Genomic DNA, 18,975 nt, shown 5'->3' on the forward strand with positions numbered 1-18,975 from the left:
ATTAGTAATGTAAATCCTCCAAATTTGTTCTTTTTCAAGATTGCCCAAGCTATTCTAGGTCCTTTGCTTTCCATATGTGAAGTTTTTAGAATTAGCTTATCAGTGTTTCCAAAGAAACCTATTGGGATTTTTCTTACGATTACATTTTATCTATTGATTAATTTGTGGAGAACTGACATCCTAACAGTATTGAGTCTTTGGGCCTGTGAAGATTGTATATCTCTTCATTTACTTAAGTTCTTTATTTCTTTCAGCAAAGCTTTGTAGTTTTCAGTATATAGGTCTTTGTAAGGTTTATTCCTATGTATTTTATATTTCGGTACTGTTGCAAATTATATTATTCTGTAATTTCAATTTCTTATTATTCTTTTGTAACAGGATTATCACTGATTTTAAAAAATTTTGATTTTAGTGGAGTATAGTTGATTTACAATGTTGTGTTAGTTTCAGGTGTACAGCAAAGTGGTTCAGTTACACATATACATGTAGTCATTCTTTTTAGTATATTTTATTTATTCTTGGCTGTGCTGGGTCCGTGTTGCTGCACACACAAGCTTTCTCTAGTCGTGGAGAGCAAGAGCTACTCTTCCTTGTTGTGCACAGACTTCTCATTGTGGTGGCTTCTCTTGTTGCAGAGCTCAGATACCAGGCATGCAGGATTCAGTAGTTGTGGTGCCATGGACTCAGTTGCTCCGAGACACATGAGATCTTCCCAGATCAGGGACTGAACCCATGTCCCCTGCATTGGCAGACAGATTCTTATCCACTGGACCACCAGGAAGTCCCTATTCATTCCTTTTTAGATTATTTTTTCTTATAGGTGATCACAGAATATTGAGTAGAGTTCCCTGTGCTCTATAGGACGTCCTTGTTCATTATCTATCTTATATATAACAGTTTGGGTATGTTCATCCCAAGCTGTTGATTTATCCCTTCCCCCCATGTTTTCCCCTTTGGTAATCATAAGCTTGTTTTTGATATCTGTAAGACTTTCTGTTCTGTAAAAGTTCATTTGTATCATTTTTTAAGAATGATTAAAAAAATTTTTTTTATTAGATTCCACATGTGAGTGATATATTTATCATTTTCTGTCTGGCCTCACTTAGTATGGTAATCTCTAGGTCCATCCATGTTGCTGCAAATGTCAGTAATTCATTCTTTTTATGACTGACTACTATTCTGTTGTATGTGTATATACGTATCACATCTTTATTCCTCGGTTGATGGGCATTTAGGTTGCTTCCATGTCTAGGCTACAATGAGCATTGTATCATGATTTTTTAAAATATATTTATTTCATATCTGTGACCTTACTGAACTCACTTATCCCTGCTAAGAAGTTTTTTTTTTTTTTCAGATTCCTTAGAATTTTCTCTGTACATAATTATATCATCTGCAGATAAGGACAGTTTATTTATTTATTTCTAATTTACACGCCTTTAATTTCTTTTCCTTGACTTCTTCACTAACTAGAATCTCCAGTACCAGACTGAGTAAAAGTGGTGAGAACAGACACCCTTGTTATAGTTTGATTGATTTTTTATTATTTATTTATTTATTTATGACTGTGCTGGGTCTTCACTGTGTTGCATGGACTTTCTCTAGTTGCAGTGCACAGGCTTCTTTGGTGGAGCACAGGCTTTAGGACACACAGGGTCAGTAGTTGCAGTGCCTGGGTTCTCTGGGTGTGGTGCATGGGTTTAGCTGCCCCATGGGCATGTGGGATCTTAGTTCTCTGACCAGAGATCAAACTCATGTTCCCTTCATTGGAAGGCAGATTCTTACCCACTGGGCCAGCAGGGAAGTCCCTGATTGATTTTTGAATTGAATATTAAATGAACCTTACGTTCCTGGTATAAACCCCACTTGATCATGGTGTACTCTCTTTTTATACACTACTAAATTCAATTGGTTGAAGCTTTGTGTAGAATTTTTGCATTGATGTTCTTGAAGATACTGATTATATATTAGTAGTTTACTTTGTTTTCTAATATTTTTGGTTTCGATATTAGGGGTAATGTTTAGCCTCTTAAAATGAGTTGGGAAGTGTTTTCTATTTTATAGAGTAATTTGTATACAATCATATATTATTTCTTCCTTAAATGTTTGATGTAATTCACCAGTGAAGTCATTTAGGTTTGTGAGAAAGTTTTAAATTACAAAGATAGAGCTATTCAGATATAAGGCTAGCCAGTTTCTCTACTGGGTTTAAGGAAATTTCCTTACTGCATATAGGGCTATTATATCTTCTTGAGAGAGCTCCTTAGCTTTGGTCTAGTTAGGAATCTGTAATTTCATCTAAGTTGTCTAATTTATTGATGTAGAGTTGCTCACGTTATTCCCCATTATCCTTTTAATAATTATAGGATGTCCACTCTTGTCCCTGTTATTGAAAATTTGTATTTTTTCTCTTTTTGTTTTCATCAGTCTATAAAAAGATTTATCTATTTTTTTAATCTCAAAAACTTGATTTTGCCTTTACCAATTTTTCTCTGTTTTTCTGTTTCGCTAATTTCCACATTGCTCTTTATTATTTCCTTATTTCTACTTATTTTGGATTTAATTTACTCTTCCTTTTCTTGTTTCATAAGGTATGGTGACTCAGTGGGTAAAGAGCCTGCCTGCAGTGCAGGAAGTGTAGTTTGATCCCTGGGTGGGAAAGATCCCCCGGGGGAGGACATGGCACCCCACTCCAGTATTCTTGCCTGGAGAATCCCTGGACAGAGGAGCCTGGTGGGCTGTAGTCCATGGGGTCGCACAGAGCTGGTCACTACTGAAGCGACTGAGTACACGCACGTAAAGTATAGCTGAGCTTATGATTTTGAAACCCGCCCATAAACAGTAGAAGGGATATTGTATTATGCTGTGTCAGGACTGGTGTATAGAATGCAGGCAGTTTTCTGTTCTTTGGTCTGCTTGATGTTTAAATGACTGTTCTCATTAAATTCTATGATTTTATGCTCTTCTGTACGTGTAATAGATCTCACAGTTTTTAAAAAAATGGATTGTAACAAAATTTTAAGTGCAATATCTTATGAGTTAATTTAAAAATCTCTAAGAAATGGAAAATTTCTAGGAAAATATACAGTAACATTAATTTTAGAAGGATAAAACTGGTCAATTTTCAGAGAAGAAATTGATACATTTGTTGAAAAAGAGCCTCAAAATTTTGCCTGGACTCCACAGATGTGTTCAGACTTTGAAGGAGAAGGTAATCCCCACATCATAGAAACAGTTTAAGAGCATAGGTAATGATTGAACTTTTCCCCAGTTTATTTTTTATAGCTGGCAAAGTTTTTTTTAGCGTTAGTCACTCAGTTGTGCCTGACTCTTTGCAACCCCATGGACTGCAGCCCACCAGGCTCCTCTGTCCATGAGATTTTCCACGCCAAGGATACTGGAGTGGGTTGCCATTTCCTTCTCCAGGGGATCTTCCCAACCCAGGATTGAACCCGGGTCTCCTCTTACCCATTGAGCTACAAGGGAAGATGAAGTCAAACTACAAATGAAGTTTAGGAGAAATAAACTTCATAAATATCGATGCTAAATCCAAATTTTAAAATAGAAATTCCATTCAGTAGAAACTTAAAATAAGAACACTATGAATAACTAGGGTACATGTCAGGAGAGTAAGAATATTTTAGTATTAAAATATGTTTTTATAGGTATATTTTACTTCTCATATAGGAACTGAAATGTCTTTTAGTTTTGTTTCCGGGAAGACCTCAGAGGCATTGTTTCCAGCAGATTTGTGTGCCTCTGAACTGAGTGGTCTCTTGGATCTTGTAGCCCTTATACTGTGCATCTGGAAGTGTGCTCACATCTTCTCAGGCCTGCTTCTACCCACCCGGATATGGTGAATATCCTGGTTTTGGTAGGCTGGATCTGCCATAGGTGGTAGTAGGGACTCATCAGCCTGTTTTGTTATACACCTTATTTCTCATTTACTTAAATGGAATAGAGTTATGTGATGAGACCACATTTTCAGATAAGAACGATTTTAGAATGAAGAGTCAGGGTGCTTTGAGGTATATCCCCTCATTAAAGCTATAGAGGGGACTTCCTTGGCAGTCCAGTGTTTGAGACTTTGCCTTTCAATGCAGGAGGTGTGGGTTCCATCCCTGGTCAGGGAGCTCAAAATCGCATATGCATCAAGGCCAAGAAACCAGAGCATAAACAAGAGAACCCATATTGTAATAAATTCAATAAAGACTTTAAAATTGGTACACATAAAAAAAATCTTTAAAAAAATGTTAAAGCAATAGCAATATGGGGGAGATGTTATGGTGAGGGGATCTTGGGGACTTACATAAAGTCATCCAGGACATTCTTTGGTGGTCCAGTGGTTACAACTTGGTGCTTTCACTGCAGGGTCCCAGGTTTGATCCCTGGTCGAGAACTAAGGTCCTGCAAGCTGCATGGTGCTGCCAAAAAAAAATTCATATTAGGAAATTTTATAAGAGCTTTGTACAGTGGATCATTCACAGCCTAATTCACCCCAGCCCCTGACTGGAGGTCCATGACCTAACCATCTCTGAGAATCTATCCTTTCCACCAGGCATATTCAGTCTTCTGTTGAGCTCTTTCTCATTTATTTACTATTTTTTTGCCAACAATTTCAGATTAATAAACTGGGAAGGTGTTATCAGAGAAGGCTGAGGATCTGCTCTTCCACCAGAAGTAAGACTTTAATTGATCCTATGCTCGGGCCTTTTTTCCTCCCAAATGCATCTGTCCCCTCTTTAAGCCTGAGGCTGAGGCCTTTCAATGGGTACGTCAAGCTAGTTTATGGCTCAACAGCCATGCACCTGCCCTGGAACCACCTCAGTACTCTTTATTTTATTTTTAAATTAATGGTTAGTTCCCCTCTCATTAGGGTAAACTTCATTTCAAATTCATCCCCATCCTGACTACTACTGTCTTCCTCTCATCTCCTGGACAACCTGTGTGGTATGTGAATCTTTATGACATCAGACTCTGGAACTTATATGGCCTTATGCATATCCTACAAGGTGAAGAGTAGAAGGTGGTTCTCCAGAGAAGCTTTCTCTAGTGTGGGCATACTGTGATGCTGTGTGGCTTGCAGTACACCCCAGCTACATTCCAGCCCCTGAAGAAGAACATCTTGCCAACCCAAAGGACTGATATTTGACCTTAATGATGGTTTCCCACAATCTGATATTTCTTGGGCTCCTTCCTGATAAATGTGAGAGTTGCATGATGCTGGACTGGTTTCTGGATCGGGAGGCCTCTTAAGTCAGCATCCTCTGGAGTTTGATCACTCTTACTGGTGGTTCATACTCCACTCTACCATAATAGTCCCCTAGAGAAATGACTTCTTCATGAAGTCTTGGGGTTGATCTAGTTCCCCAAGACCATCAAGGCAGTGCAGTAACTAATGACCCTATTTACCTCCCATCTGATCCTGGTATATTCATTTAGACCTCACCCAGCTGGGCTGCCATCTTCCAAGAGGACTCAGTTCTTGGGATTCTTACCCCTATGCCTATTTCTGAAAAAAAGATGATCTCAGTGCATATCAGCTGCTTCACTTGGGAATGAGACTTGCTTATGTTTTCATTCGCTGTTTAGGAGCACTATGTCAAAGAGTCCTGGCATCCAGTCAGAGTACAACCACTGGGTCCACTACAGCTGAAGCAGCTGCTGAAAACCTAGAATAAGCCAGATGTCTTTTTTCAGTTGTGTTAGGTTGATCATCTATAATGTGCCAGGTGTCTAGATTTAGAGTCACTGATGCGGCAGAGCTCTGATGGCAAGGCTAATCAGACCTCAGGTTTTCCCCCTGGAATTTCCGGAGCATCCACCCTCCCCCCCCCCCAAAAAAATAATAATCTGCCTGCTTTTCCACTCTTCTGACATTCTCTGGAAAAAGTCAGTTCAGGGCTTTAGTCTTCTGCATTTGAAAGGGTGTTTCAATCCAAAAACCCCTCTGATGGCTTTCTAGCCTGCCTGCAGGACTCGTACAGCTGCGCATGTGATTGTGTGAGGCCTCCTGACCGCAGGAGGCACCGGAAGCTTAAAACATCCTAGGAACGTAGGGGCTTCCGAGGAATCGAAATCATTAGAATAGGACTGATTTAAAGTTTCATTTGTTGAGCCAATACTTGCTGCCAAATTTTCATATCCTTTATTTCTAGATATAGTTGGTATATAGAAAAAAAAGTAGTAGGCCTGGCTTTAGCAACATTAGATCTTTGAGTTAAGTACCTTCTTTGTTATAACCCACTGTACCTTTGTTCTATAGAGATGTAATTTTAATGCTTTAAGGAGATGCAGATTAAAGAAAAACACTTCAGGGGAAATGAGATTAACATTCGTTAAGAAAGAGCCAAAAAAGTGTTAGCAAGCCTCCCGGCCAGAAGATAATGTAAATCACCTGAGACCTTTTGTATACAAAAAAGATATACAGAAAGGGTCAAGACTGCTGCCCCTGCGTGACTCTGTATCTTCCATTATGTAAAATTTAGGGTATATAAACACCTTTTAAATAATAAAGTTAGAGGGGGTTTTTGCACAAGCCTGGCCTCCCCTGTGTCGATTCTTTCTCTTGCTCCCTCCCTCTCCTTTTCAGGCTGATCCCTTGGAATGTGGAGGCTCACTGTGTCTACTTACTTGTCCCAGCTTCTAAGATCCATAAGAGAGAGAGCCCAAGGCGGGGCACTCTCCGATATTCAAACGGGCGCCGGCGGCCTAACGTAGACGGTGCAAGCTCCTTGTCTGGAACTTTATTGGTTTTCCACGTAACCCAAGTTAATCAGCCTCTTCTCTCCACTTAATTTTCTTACTACGCTATTTCTTCCTAATCTAATCTTATATTAATAAATAAATAAATAAGTCTTTCCTTGTCAACGCCGTCCCTGCTTCGAATTCCCTGGATCCACCGGGCCTGGACCCCAGCAATTGACAAATATTTTTGTTCTAGGTATGATAAAGTTAAAATATGCATCAAATTTTGCAGCTGGAAGGATCTTTAGGGGCAGTGGTATGGTGGAGACTAAGGCTGCCTCACAAGAGCTGACTCAGCAGACCTCTTCCCAACTCTGCCTTCAGTGATAACATACTAAATTGATGACTACCATTGGAATTTCCCTATGAGAGTATATATTTTGGAATTCAACAAATGCTACAAATTAGGGATTCCCCCCCACCACCACCAATAAATGTTTTACCAGCTCCCCAGTACATAGGGGTCATCTAGAATAAAGAAACAGCTTCATCTGTTTTTAATAGATGAAGACTATTAAGAGTTTACTCAAGAAGCCACACCAATTAGAAGAACTAAGGACTAGAACCCAATACTTTCATCTCCCTTGTTTGATCCTCTTTCTGATATGCAGTAAGACATTGACCTAACTCTCTGAATGCAAAATTTAAATTTAGTGATGTTAACATAGCTGTGGTAAACTTATTTATCTGAAGAGGCTTCTATTCCTTATTTATAAGGCAAGGGTTTGGATTAGATTTTTAAAAAAATTTTGGCTCTGATTTTCCACAATAATTCCACAATAAAAGTTTAATCATGAGAAAAATATGAGACATATTACTACTTTTTATGGTTTGCTTCAGAGAAGGTAATGGCACCCCACTCCAGTACTCTTGCCTGGGGAATCCCATGGACGGAGGAGCCTGGTAGGCTGCAGTCCATGGGGGTCTCAAAGAGTCAAACACGACTGAGCGACTTCACTTTCGCTTTTCACTTTCATGCACTGGAGAAGGAAATGGCAACCCACTCCAGTATTCTTGCCGGGAGAATCCCAGGGACAGAGGAGCCTGGTGGGCTGCCGTCTGTGGGGTCGCACAGATTCAGACACAACTGAAGCGACTTAGCAGCAGCAGCATGGTTTGTTTCAAGGACCTAAAGTGGATAATTATTTCCCCACATGGTGCAATTTTTTTTTTTTTTTGATGGTGTGAATGACCAAATCCCCTTCCCCAGAGAAAATAATGCTTCCTAGTTCCCTCTGCTTTTTCTCACTAATAAGGAATAACGCATCTTTTAAACACTGAATCCAAAGCTTAGCTCGTAGGAGATCTTAGTAAAGGTAGTTTTTCTGTTCCCTTTGTGGGAGTAAGACCTGCTGTGGACCAATCGTGTTATCTTGATAGATGAGATGAGCTCCTTTTCTAAAAAAGTGCTTCAACTTTATCACTTTATTGGGGGCAGAGGAAGTAATATTTTTGTAATCGTTAGGAGCCCTGGCCACCTGGATTAGAATCTAAGCACAGTGCGTAAATATATATGTGACCTTGAGCGAGATATTTAACTGTTCTATTCCTCAGTTTCCTCATCTTAAAAAATGAGGCTGGTAATAGTCTCATAATGAGGATTGAATGAGTTAGTAATGTACAATGCATAGAACAGAGTGCTACATAAGTGTTTGGTGCTGTTATTGTCATATAATTGTAATTGACCCTGGTCAGTTGCATAACATTTATTGGGACAAGTCATTAGACCTTAGTAAATCCAACAGCCTTTCTGCCTCTAATTTTATAGCACTTCACTACTTGTCCCATTTCAACCCAGATCCCAAACCCTGTTGATAAGAGATGATATGATTTAGGTCTGTATTAACAGAAAATCATTTCTGCACAAATCTTTGAACTGAACTGATACAAAGTTAATTGAATGGAGTTATATTTAGAGGACTTACTCTTAGCGGTTCCTCAGTAGGAGTAAGTGAATAAATGAGTTGGTATAATCTGATTTTTTCTATTTAGTGATTATCTTTTGTCTCTTCTCAGAGAGAATGTTATGATTGGATCACCACGTCCTCTTACCTCCTTTCTGGCCTCAAAGGCAGAAAAATTCAGTTACTGACAGATGAAGAGAAACAGCAGCTACTTGGAGAAGAGGTATTTGCCATGGGTTAGCACTGGTCATCATTCACGCTTTTCCTGTATTTTAGTAGATAGATAAGAGCGCCTTGACTTTTTCCAAAAAATGTTTTGAATCCTCATTCATTTACTCTCTGAGAATTTGGGTTCTGACCAAGAGCACTGGCAGGTCTTCTCTCTTCTAAAGAAGAGAGTCCTCACCCAAACATCTCTTTTCACTTTCTTGGAGGGTGATTTTGCCTCCTAGGATATGGCAACCCACTCCAGTGTTCTCGCCTGGAAAATCCCATGGACTGAGGAGCCTGACAGACTATATAGTCCAGAAGGTCACAAAGAGTGGGACAAGACTGAGCGAGGCACAACATATTACAGAGGGGAGCTGCCCTGCCACTTCCTGAGGCATCGCCTCAGACTTCTCTGCTTCTGCCCACACCCCTCCTTCTCCATTTAGTCTCAGTCTTCCCATCCAAGGTTATGTCTTCCTTTGGGTACTTAATCTCATGTGCATTGTCTTCTTTCTTTAGTATCTTTAAAACCTTCCTCTCTAATGATTCCATTTTATCAGTGTATTAGCAATCTATAATCACGATCTCTCTCCCATCTGAGAAAATATGTCCTTTGATTTTTTCTCCTCCTTTACGACTTCTTTCCCTCCTTCTTAGCACAATCACTTTTCTTAAAACTCTATGTAAAGTCCCCCAGTGATCTTATTGTCAGATCCAGGTGTCTCCCAATTCCGTATTTAACCTGACTTCTCTGTAGCATTTGATCCTGTTAACCATTCACTTTTTTGGTCATCTCTCTTTACAAGACAAAAATTCCATCTTTCTCCTACTGCTTTCTTTTCATGTAGTCTTCCACCTCTGCCTGCCTCTTAAATGTTGATATTCTTTCCTTGGCTTATTTTCCCTCTCATTCAACAATCTCCACACTGCTATGTTAATCCTGTAGTTTTAACCACCTGTTAACTGAGGATCCCAAGTCAATGAATATCATGTACCTAATGGCTTCCCTGGTGGCTCAGCTGGTAAAGAATCCACCTGCAATGTGGAAGACCTGGGTTCAGTCCCTGGAGGAGGGCATGGCAACCCACTCCAGTATTCTTGCCTGGAGAATCCCCATGGACAGAGGTCTTGTCTGGAGAATCCTCATGGACAGAGGAGCCTGGCAGGCTACCGTCCATCGAGTTGCAAAGAGTCAGACACAACTGAGCAACTGAGCACACAATGGCAGTCACAAACGTTTATTTTTACTTCAGTCTGTTTGATGGAGTTCGTCTCCAGCAAAGTCTGAAGAAGCTCCTGTTGCTACTGAAGCTGTAAACTATACAGGTGTGATCTGATGGCATATATGTCAATGCTCTTGGGTCTAAGAAGGAAGTTTCTGTCTATACACTTGCAGGACTTCTGTTTTACATTTATTAAAAAAAAAAGATTTATTTTTTAAATTTTGGCTGTACTATGTGGCTTGTGGGAATTCCCCAACCAGGGGTTGAACCTGGGCCACAACAATGAAAGCTCTGAATCGTAACCGCTAGACTACCAGGGAACTCCTTATTTTACATTTAAACACTGAAAACAGACACCATCTCTCTAAGTTGTACACCCTTAACAAATACTCATTTTTTTCTTTGCTGCCCAGATCTTGGCCAGAATTATTTTGAATTAACCACTGAATGATTTCATTAACATTATACATCTTAAATTACAGTACAATTTTAGAAACTTAATGAAGTACCATAGATATGATCTTGGCTGCACTTCAGATCTAGGAAAAAATTCAAGACCTAAACAGAATCACAAAGACTTAAGAATGGAAAGGATTTTAAAGGTCGTTGAATTCAACCAACCATCAGATGCATGAAACTGAGTGTAACACCTACACAGTTGATCGTTAGGTCTGTGTTTGAGTATCTGAAGTGATAGAGAACTTTCAGAGTTAGTCCATTTGTTTTTGGTGAGCAGTGACTATTAGAACATTATTCTTTTATTGAACAAAATGATAGACGTTTCCTTGTAGCTTTTTTCCTACCTTCTGGTCCTAGTTCAGTCTTTGAGTTTGTAGGAAAAGGCTGATACGTCCTCCACATTATAGTGTTTCCCACTCTTCTATATTACGGTATTTCTAACATTTGAAACTAGCTGTATTCAACCTAAGTCTGTGTCTAGGTTTTCTATTATTTTATATTAATCTGTCTATTCTTTAGTCATCACCACAGTCTTTTAATTATTGAGGCCTTATGATACACTTTATATTTGGTAGGGCCAGCACTTCCTCACTAATCTTTTTGGGGTGTTTGATGGCTACTCTTGTTTATTTATTCTTCTATATAATCTCCCTCTAGAAAATATATGATTCTTTAAAACTCAGGTGATATTAAACTTATATACTAACTTAGAACACACTTTATGCTGTTGAGTAGTCCTGTGAAGAATATGGCTGATAGGATGTCTACCTGTATGCCTTTTAATAATGTTTTATCGTTTTCTCATTTTGCACATTTCTTGTAAGGTAGGCTTGAATATTTTATTTTTTGATATTTTAAATGGAATCTTCTTTTCCATTATACCTTCTAATTGGTAACTGTGTATATATTACTGATTTCTGTATTTTAATTTTTTATATGGTGACTACTAAATTATCTTCTTATTTTAATAGTTTTTTCAATAAATTCTTTTGGGTTCTCCAGATATTCAATTAAACCACCTACACATAGATATAGTTTTACCTCTTTTCCCCCCTAATTATTATGCCTTTAATTGCTTTTTCTTATCTAATTGCATTGAATTATTCTTCTCCTCTTTCCTTCTGCCTTAATCTTTAGAATTTTCATTAGTGAGGACCTGCTGAAGGCAAACTCAATTTTCGGTTGTCTGAAAAATGTCTTTTTTTCACCCTCATTCTTAAATTTTTTGCTGTGTATACAATTCTAGGATGATTTTCTCTCTGCACATAGAAGATACTGTTTCCACTGTTTTCCGGGTTTTATTGTTACCAAACTGACAATTGAAAATCCAGCTGCCAGACTTCCTTTGTGGCTGAGTGGTGAATAATACACCTGCCAGTGCAGGAGACATGGGTTCGATCCCTGGTATGGGAAGATCCCACACACGCTGTGGAGCAACTAAGCCTTTGCACCGCAACTGCTGAGCCTGTGCTCTGCGCACCCTCGAGCCCGTGCTCTGCAACAAGAGAAGCCAGGCGATAAGTCTGTGCACTGCAGCGAAGGGTAGCCCCCAGTCGTTGCAACTAGAGAAGAGCCCATGTGGAAAGGAAGACCCAGCTCAGGCATAAATAAATAAACAAAAATTCAGCTGTCAATTGTTTTGAAGTTCATCTCTCTGGCTGCATTTAAGATATTCTTTTTTACTTTGGCATTTTGCAGCTTCACTCTGATAAATGTGGATGAAGTTTTTCTTTTCAAATTTTACTTGGGATTCTCTTGGTTTTCGGAATCTTTGGCTGGGTGTCTTTCATTGGATTTGGAAAATTCTCAGTCATCAACTGTTCAATTATTGTCTCTACTGTATTTTCTCTTTCCCTCCTTCTGTAACTCTGAATGGATATATATTGGAATCTGTCCCCAATGTCTTTTAATTCTTTATATTTTCTGTCTCTTTGCCTCCCTGCATTGATTCCTGGATGATTTTTTCTGACTTAATTTCCAGTTCACTGATTTGCTCTTTAGCTGAGTTTAATCTGCTCTTAAAGCTTTCTGTTGAGTTTGAAATTTAATTGTTCAAGTTCTATTTGGTTATTTTTCAAGTCTGATTATTTTTGTAATCTTTCACAGTTTCAATCTCTTATTTCTTTTAAAGTTTAAATATAACTATGTAGCCTATCTGATAATTTGAACCTATGTCTATATAAAAATATTAATTACAGTATTATTTATAACAAAATATAAGAAACAATATAAATACTGATCAATAGAAAATTGCTTTCATAAATTAAGATATGTTCAAGTAGTAGAATTCCATACAGATAAAATAGATGGTTATATAGTGAAATAAGAATCACCCATGATATGCTATTGAGAAAAGCGGATGAAGGAACATAACATTTATTATTTCATTTGTATGAATGTGTTTATGTGTAGATAAAGCAGACGAGAATATTCAACAAAGTGATTCAAGTTACCTCTGAGGGTTAAGATTATTAATTCTCTGTAATGTTTCAAATATTTCATAGCAATAGTGTGTTATCAGGAAAAGTATTTTCATTTTGGAAAAACATCCTAATATACTATTTTTCTATACTATGTACATAATGCTACAGCATAATTTAAAATTGCTATAAAATATCTTGTATGGTTTATACTACATTTTTTAATGGCATTTTTCTATTGTGGGTATTGAGCTTATGTATAGCTTTGTTTTATAAATATTGCTGCAGTAAACTTCTGAAGGACAGTCTTTAGTCAATATTTGTGCCGACTCCACTGGGTATTCAGCACTGTTGACTCCTTCTCTCTTCGCTTTTGGCTTTCCTTGTGACCCTTTCACACTTCTGAGGCAACTTTTAGCCTCCTTTCCAGTCTCCTCTTTCTTCCCTGACCCTTTTTGTGACTAGGTTCCTGTCCAAATAAGGCCTTGTCCCCTAGTCATTTCACAAGTTCTCCTTTGGCAATATAATTTACTTTCTTGGCTTTAAATAAATGCAGATAACTGTTAAATCTCTATCTATAACCAACAGCCTTCCAATCTCCAGATCCACAAATTCAGCTGCTTACTTATTTTGCCCCTTCATGAGTCACAGCCTTGTGTAACTCAATGAAACTGTGATCCACACTATGTAGGGCCACCCAAGATGGACAGGTCATGGTGGAGAGTGCTGACAAAATGTGGTCCACGGGGGAAGGGGAATCACTTCAAACCACCTCAGCATTCTTGCCTTGAGAACCCCATGAACAGTATGAAGAGGCAAAAAATTATGACACTGGAAGATGAACCCCCTCGGTCTGAAGGTGTTCAGTACCCTACTGGGGAAGAGCAAAGGGCAATTACTAATAGCTCTAGAAAGAATGAAGCAGCTGGGCCAAAGCGGAAATGACACTCAGTTCTGGATGTGTTTGCTGGTGAAAGTAAAGCCCGATGCTGTAAAGAACAATATTGCATAGGAACTGGAATGTTAGGTCCATGAATCAAGGTAAACTGGATGTGGTCAAGCAGGAGATGGCAAGAGTGGACATCTTAGGAATCAGTGAATGAAAATGGACAGGAATGGGTGAATTTAATTCAGATGACCATTATATCTAATAATGTGGGCAAGAATCCCTTAGAAGAAATGGAATAGCCCTAATAGTCAACAAAAGAATCTGAATTACAGTACTTGGGTGCAACCTTGTAAATGGCAGAATGGCCTCAGTTCATTTCCAAGGCAAACCATTCAACATGACAGTAATCCAAGTCTATGTCCCAAGCACTGATGCTGGAGAAGCTGAAGTCGACCAGTTCTCTGAAGACCTACAACACCATCTACGGCTAACACCAAAAAAGGGATGTCCTTTTCATCATAGAGGATTGAAATGCAAAAGTAAGAAGTCAAGAGACACCAGGAATAATAGGCAAGTTTGGCGTTGGAGTACAAAATGAAACAGGGCAAAGGGTAGCAGAGTTTTGTCAAGAGGATGCCCTGGTCATAGTAAACACCCTTTTCCAACAACCCGAGGCAGTTCTACACAGGGACATCACCACATGGCCAATGGAAATCAGATCGATTATGTTTTTTGCAGCCAAAAATGGAGAAACTCTATACAGTCAGCAAAAACAAGTCCTAGAGAGCTGACTATGGCTCAGATCATGAACTCCTTATTGCAAAATTCAGGCTTAAATTGAAGAAAGTAGGGAAAACCACTAGGTAATTCAGGTATGAAATAAATCAAATCCCTTATGATTATACAGTGGAGATGATGAATATATTCATGGGAGTAGATTTGATAGAGTGATTGAAGAACTATGAACAGAGGTTTGTAAAACTGTACAGGAGGCAGTGACCAAAACCATCCCAAAGAAAAAGAAATGCAATAAGGCAAAGTAGTTGTCTGAGGAGACGTTACAAATAGCTGAGGAAAGAGAAGTGAAAAGCAAGGGAGAAAGGGAAAGATGTATCCAGCTGAATGCAGAGTTCCAAAGAATAACAAGGAGAGATAAGAAGGCCTTCTTAAATGAACAATGCAAAGAAATAGAGGAAAGCGTTAGAATTGGAAATACTAGAGATCTTGTCAAGAAAATCAAGGGAACATTTCACCCAAGGATGGGCATGATAAAGGACAGAAACAGTAAGGACCTAATAGAAGCAGAAGAGATTAAGAAGAGATGGTAAGAATACACAGAACTATATAAGAACAGTCTTAATGACCCAGATAACTACAAGGATGTGATCACTCAACTAGAGCTGGACATCCTGGAGTGTAAAGTCAAGTGGGCAGTAGGAAGCATTACTCCGAAGAAAGCTATTGGAGGTCACAGAATTCCAGCTGAGTTGTTTAAAATCCTAAAAGATAATGCTGTGAAAGTTCTGCACTCAGTATGTCAGCAAATTTGGAAAACTGAACAGTGGGCACAGGACTGGAAAAAGTCAGTTTTCATTCTAGTTCCAAAGAACAATGCCAAAGAATGTTCAAACTATCACACAATTGCATTCATTTCACGTGCTAGCAAGGTTATGCTGAAAATCCTTTAAGCTAGGTTTCAGCAGTATATGAACTGAGAACTTCCAGATATACATGCTGGATTTCAAAGAGGCAGAGAGAGGAACCAGAGATCAAATTGCCATCATCTGTTGGATCATGGAGAAAGCAAGGAAATTCCAGAAAAACTTCTGCTTCATTGACTATGCTAAAGCCTTTGCCTGTGTGGATCACAACAAATATGTGGAAAATTCTGTAAGAGATGGGCATACCAGGCCACCTAACTGTCTCTTGAGAAACCTGTATGCAGGTCAAGAAGCAACAGTTAAAATCAGACATGAAACAACTGACTGTTTCCAAGTTGGGAAAGGAGTATGATACCCTGCTTATTTAACTTCTGTGCAGAGTATATCACACGAAATGCCAGGGTGGATGAGTGACAAGCTGAAATCAAGATTGCCAGGAGAAATATCAACAACCTCAGATATGTAGATGGTAACACTCTAATGGCAGAAAGTGAAAAGGAACTAAAGAGCCTTTTGATGAGGGTTAAAGATGAGAGTGAAAAAGCTGGCTTAAAATTCACCATTCAAAAAACTAAGATCATGATTCCATCAGTTCATGGCAAACAGAAGGGGAAAAAGTAGAAGCAGTGACAGGTTTTATTCTCTTGGGCTCCAAAATCACTGCGAACAGTGACTGCAGCCACAAAATTAACAGACGCAGAGACATCACTTTGCCAATAAAGATCTGTGTAGTCAAAGCCGTAGTTTTTCCAGTAGTCATGTAAGGATGTGAGTTGGACCATAAAGAAAGCTGAGTGCCGAGGAATTGATGCTTTTGTGGTGCTGGAGAAGACTCTTGAAAGCCCTTTGGACAGCAAGGAGATCAAACCAGTCATTCCTAAAGGAAATCAATCCTGAATATTCACTGGAAAGGCTGATGCTGAAGCTGAAACTTCAGTGCTTTGGGCATCTGATATGAAGAGCCAACTCATTGGAAAAGACCCTGATGCTGGGAAATACTGAAGTCAAAAGGAGAAGGGGGTGGCGGAGGGTGGGATGGTTGGATGGCATCATCAACTCAATAGACATGGGTTTGAGCAAACTCCAGGGAATAGTCAAGGACAGGGAAGCTTGGTGTGCTGCAGTCCATGGGGTCACAGAGAGTCGGACATGACTGAGTGACTGAACAAGAACCACATGTGGCTAGAGTGATTGTTTTGAAATGTGAAACAGGTCAATCAGATTACTGGTACGTCAGGATAAAATCCAATCTCCCTGGCATAATATTCTAGTCCTTCCTCTGTGACTGTGCTCCTGTCCGTCTGCTTCTAAGTTTTTGTTCTACTGACCTCCTTTTGTTCTTAGTGCCAGTCATGTGCAAATAACATTCTCTGTCTGGAACTCACTTGCGCCATCTTTTTTCTCCTCACCCATCCTTCAAGAGGAAACGCAGACATTATGTCCTCCAAGAAACCTTCTTGATTAACCCTCTCTTTCACCCTTGCCCAATACCAGGTCTGGCTTAGGTGCTCCTACTCTTTGATTATATGTAGCCATAGTATTTTCTTGTCCCCTAAATTGTAGGCTGCTGAAGGCAGGGACTGTTCTTATTAACCTTTGTAATCACGGACTCGATGGACGTGAGTCTGAGTGAACTCCGGGAGATGGTGATGGACAGGGAGGCCTGGCGTGCTGCGATTCATGGGGTCACAAAGAGTCGGACACGACTGAGCGACTGAACTGAACTGAGCTGAACTGATCCTTATCACTAGCATAATGCACAGTTACAAAATTAATGCTCATTAAATATTTTTTGAATGGAAATATTGCTAATCTTCTACAAAAATATTTATGTCCACTAAGATACAATATAATATTGTTGTATCTAATAGGATAGTCTAAAAGAATTAAGTGACCCTGAAGCAAGAAAGATTCATAAAGACATTGAAGAAAACATGGAGGACAAGAAACTTGAGAAGGAAAAGAAAGAAGAGAGTGAAGAAGAGGTAAGATTATTTAGTACTATTTCCTTTTCCTTTATATTTTTAAAGAAAATAATGAATATATATATATTTAAAGAATGAATATATAATGAAAAAAATATATATATTTCAGTCTCCAAGATGGCTAGTGGTAAAGAATCCCCCTGCCAATGCCAGAGACATGAGTTCAATCCCTGAGTCAGGAAGATCTCCTGGAGAAGGAAATGGCAGGCTTTATAGTCCATGGGAGTCAGACTCGACTTGGCGACTAAACAACAACAAATGCAGCGTGTGTATATACATATGTATATATACTGTTGAAAGTAGAAATAGATCGTCTGCAGTGAACGCTTCAGCTTCCTTCCTTTCCTCGTTTAGATTTAACCGTACTTGCACGCACACTTAGGTCTTTATTTTCCAAGGACAGGGTGTCCCTCTTCCTTTCTAAATTCAGCCTTTTCCTAACTGGCCTCGTTCACCTATACGACTGATAACCACACAATCTACCTCTCACTCTGATGCTGTTTCTTTATCCTTTCATTGGCATATTTTTCAAATAGTTGTTTAAACTCCTTGTCTCTACTCTTCAGCTCCCACTCTGAGCTGCCTTTTCTCACTTCCCTCAGGCCATCCACACTTCTCTTCTCCTTATCCTGTCTCCACCCCTGCTGTGGCATTAATAATAAAAATAACCCCTTACTGGGGCATTTGTAATAATAATAATAATGAAAATACAATGATAACTACCAATAACTGAGTGCCTACCACGGCCTATGTGCTTTGCACATGTTATCTCTTATACAATACAACCTCAAGGTAAATATTATTGTTCCCATTTTACAGATAAGAAAACTGAAGCTCAGAAAGGAACTGACTTATGGAAAACCATATGCTATTAAGTGGCAGAACCAACATTCAAACCTAGTTTAGTCTGCCATAAGAGCCCTTGTAATTCCTGGGTATACTACTACTTTCTTTGGCTTTCAGAACTCATGATCACTCTCCATTTTGTCTTAATTTACTTCCCTGGGGTGTTTCTTTGCTGTGAATAGTTAAAATATTGGCATGACCCCAGACCATGACATACATCCTTTACTCACTTTACGTACTGTACAAAAGAATAAAAATATTGTAAAACACCCATGCCTCTTTTGATCAGCATTCTGCTTTTCTTCTGGTATAGTACTTGGCATATAAAAGGCAAAATATATGGAATACATTATTTTTTGGCCACTAAATCTGTCATACCTATTAAATCTCCTCCTTCTCTTCTTTTGACGCCTGAGTTCAGGCCCTTTCCTCCCTATTTTACAAACTCCTATTCAGCTTTCAAATATCATTTCACTGTAAAAAAAGAAAAAAAAACAAGAACCTGGGGTGTCTAGACAAAATGCAGGGCCCTTTTCTGGGTATACATAGCTCGTGGAACTTACCTTTCTGATCACAGTTATCATGTAGACCATAATTATTTTGTTGGTTATCTCTTCCACAGTTCTATGAG

General features: G+C 39.0%; 1 protein-coding gene across 1 annotated transcript in view; it reads left to right on the forward strand.

Annotated features, from left to right (window-relative positions):
* Window positions 1–18,975, forward strand: part of AXDND1 (axonemal dynein light chain domain containing 1) — a 72,460-nt gene that overhangs the window by 43,170 nt on the left and 10,315 nt on the right. Inside the window, exons 21-22 of the mRNA XM_018060656.1 lie at window positions 8,764–8,874; window positions 17,385–17,498. Coding sequence (XP_017916145.1) covers window positions 8,764–8,874; window positions 17,385–17,498 — 225 coding nt within the window. The remainder of the gene's footprint in view (window positions 1–8,763; window positions 8,875–17,384; window positions 17,499–18,975) is intronic.

This window comes from Capra hircus, chromosome 16 (genome assembly GCF_001704415.2).
Source record: "Capra hircus breed San Clemente chromosome 16, ASM170441v1, whole genome shotgun sequence".
Lineage (NCBI taxonomy): Eukaryota > Metazoa > Chordata > Mammalia > Artiodactyla > Bovidae > Capra > Capra hircus.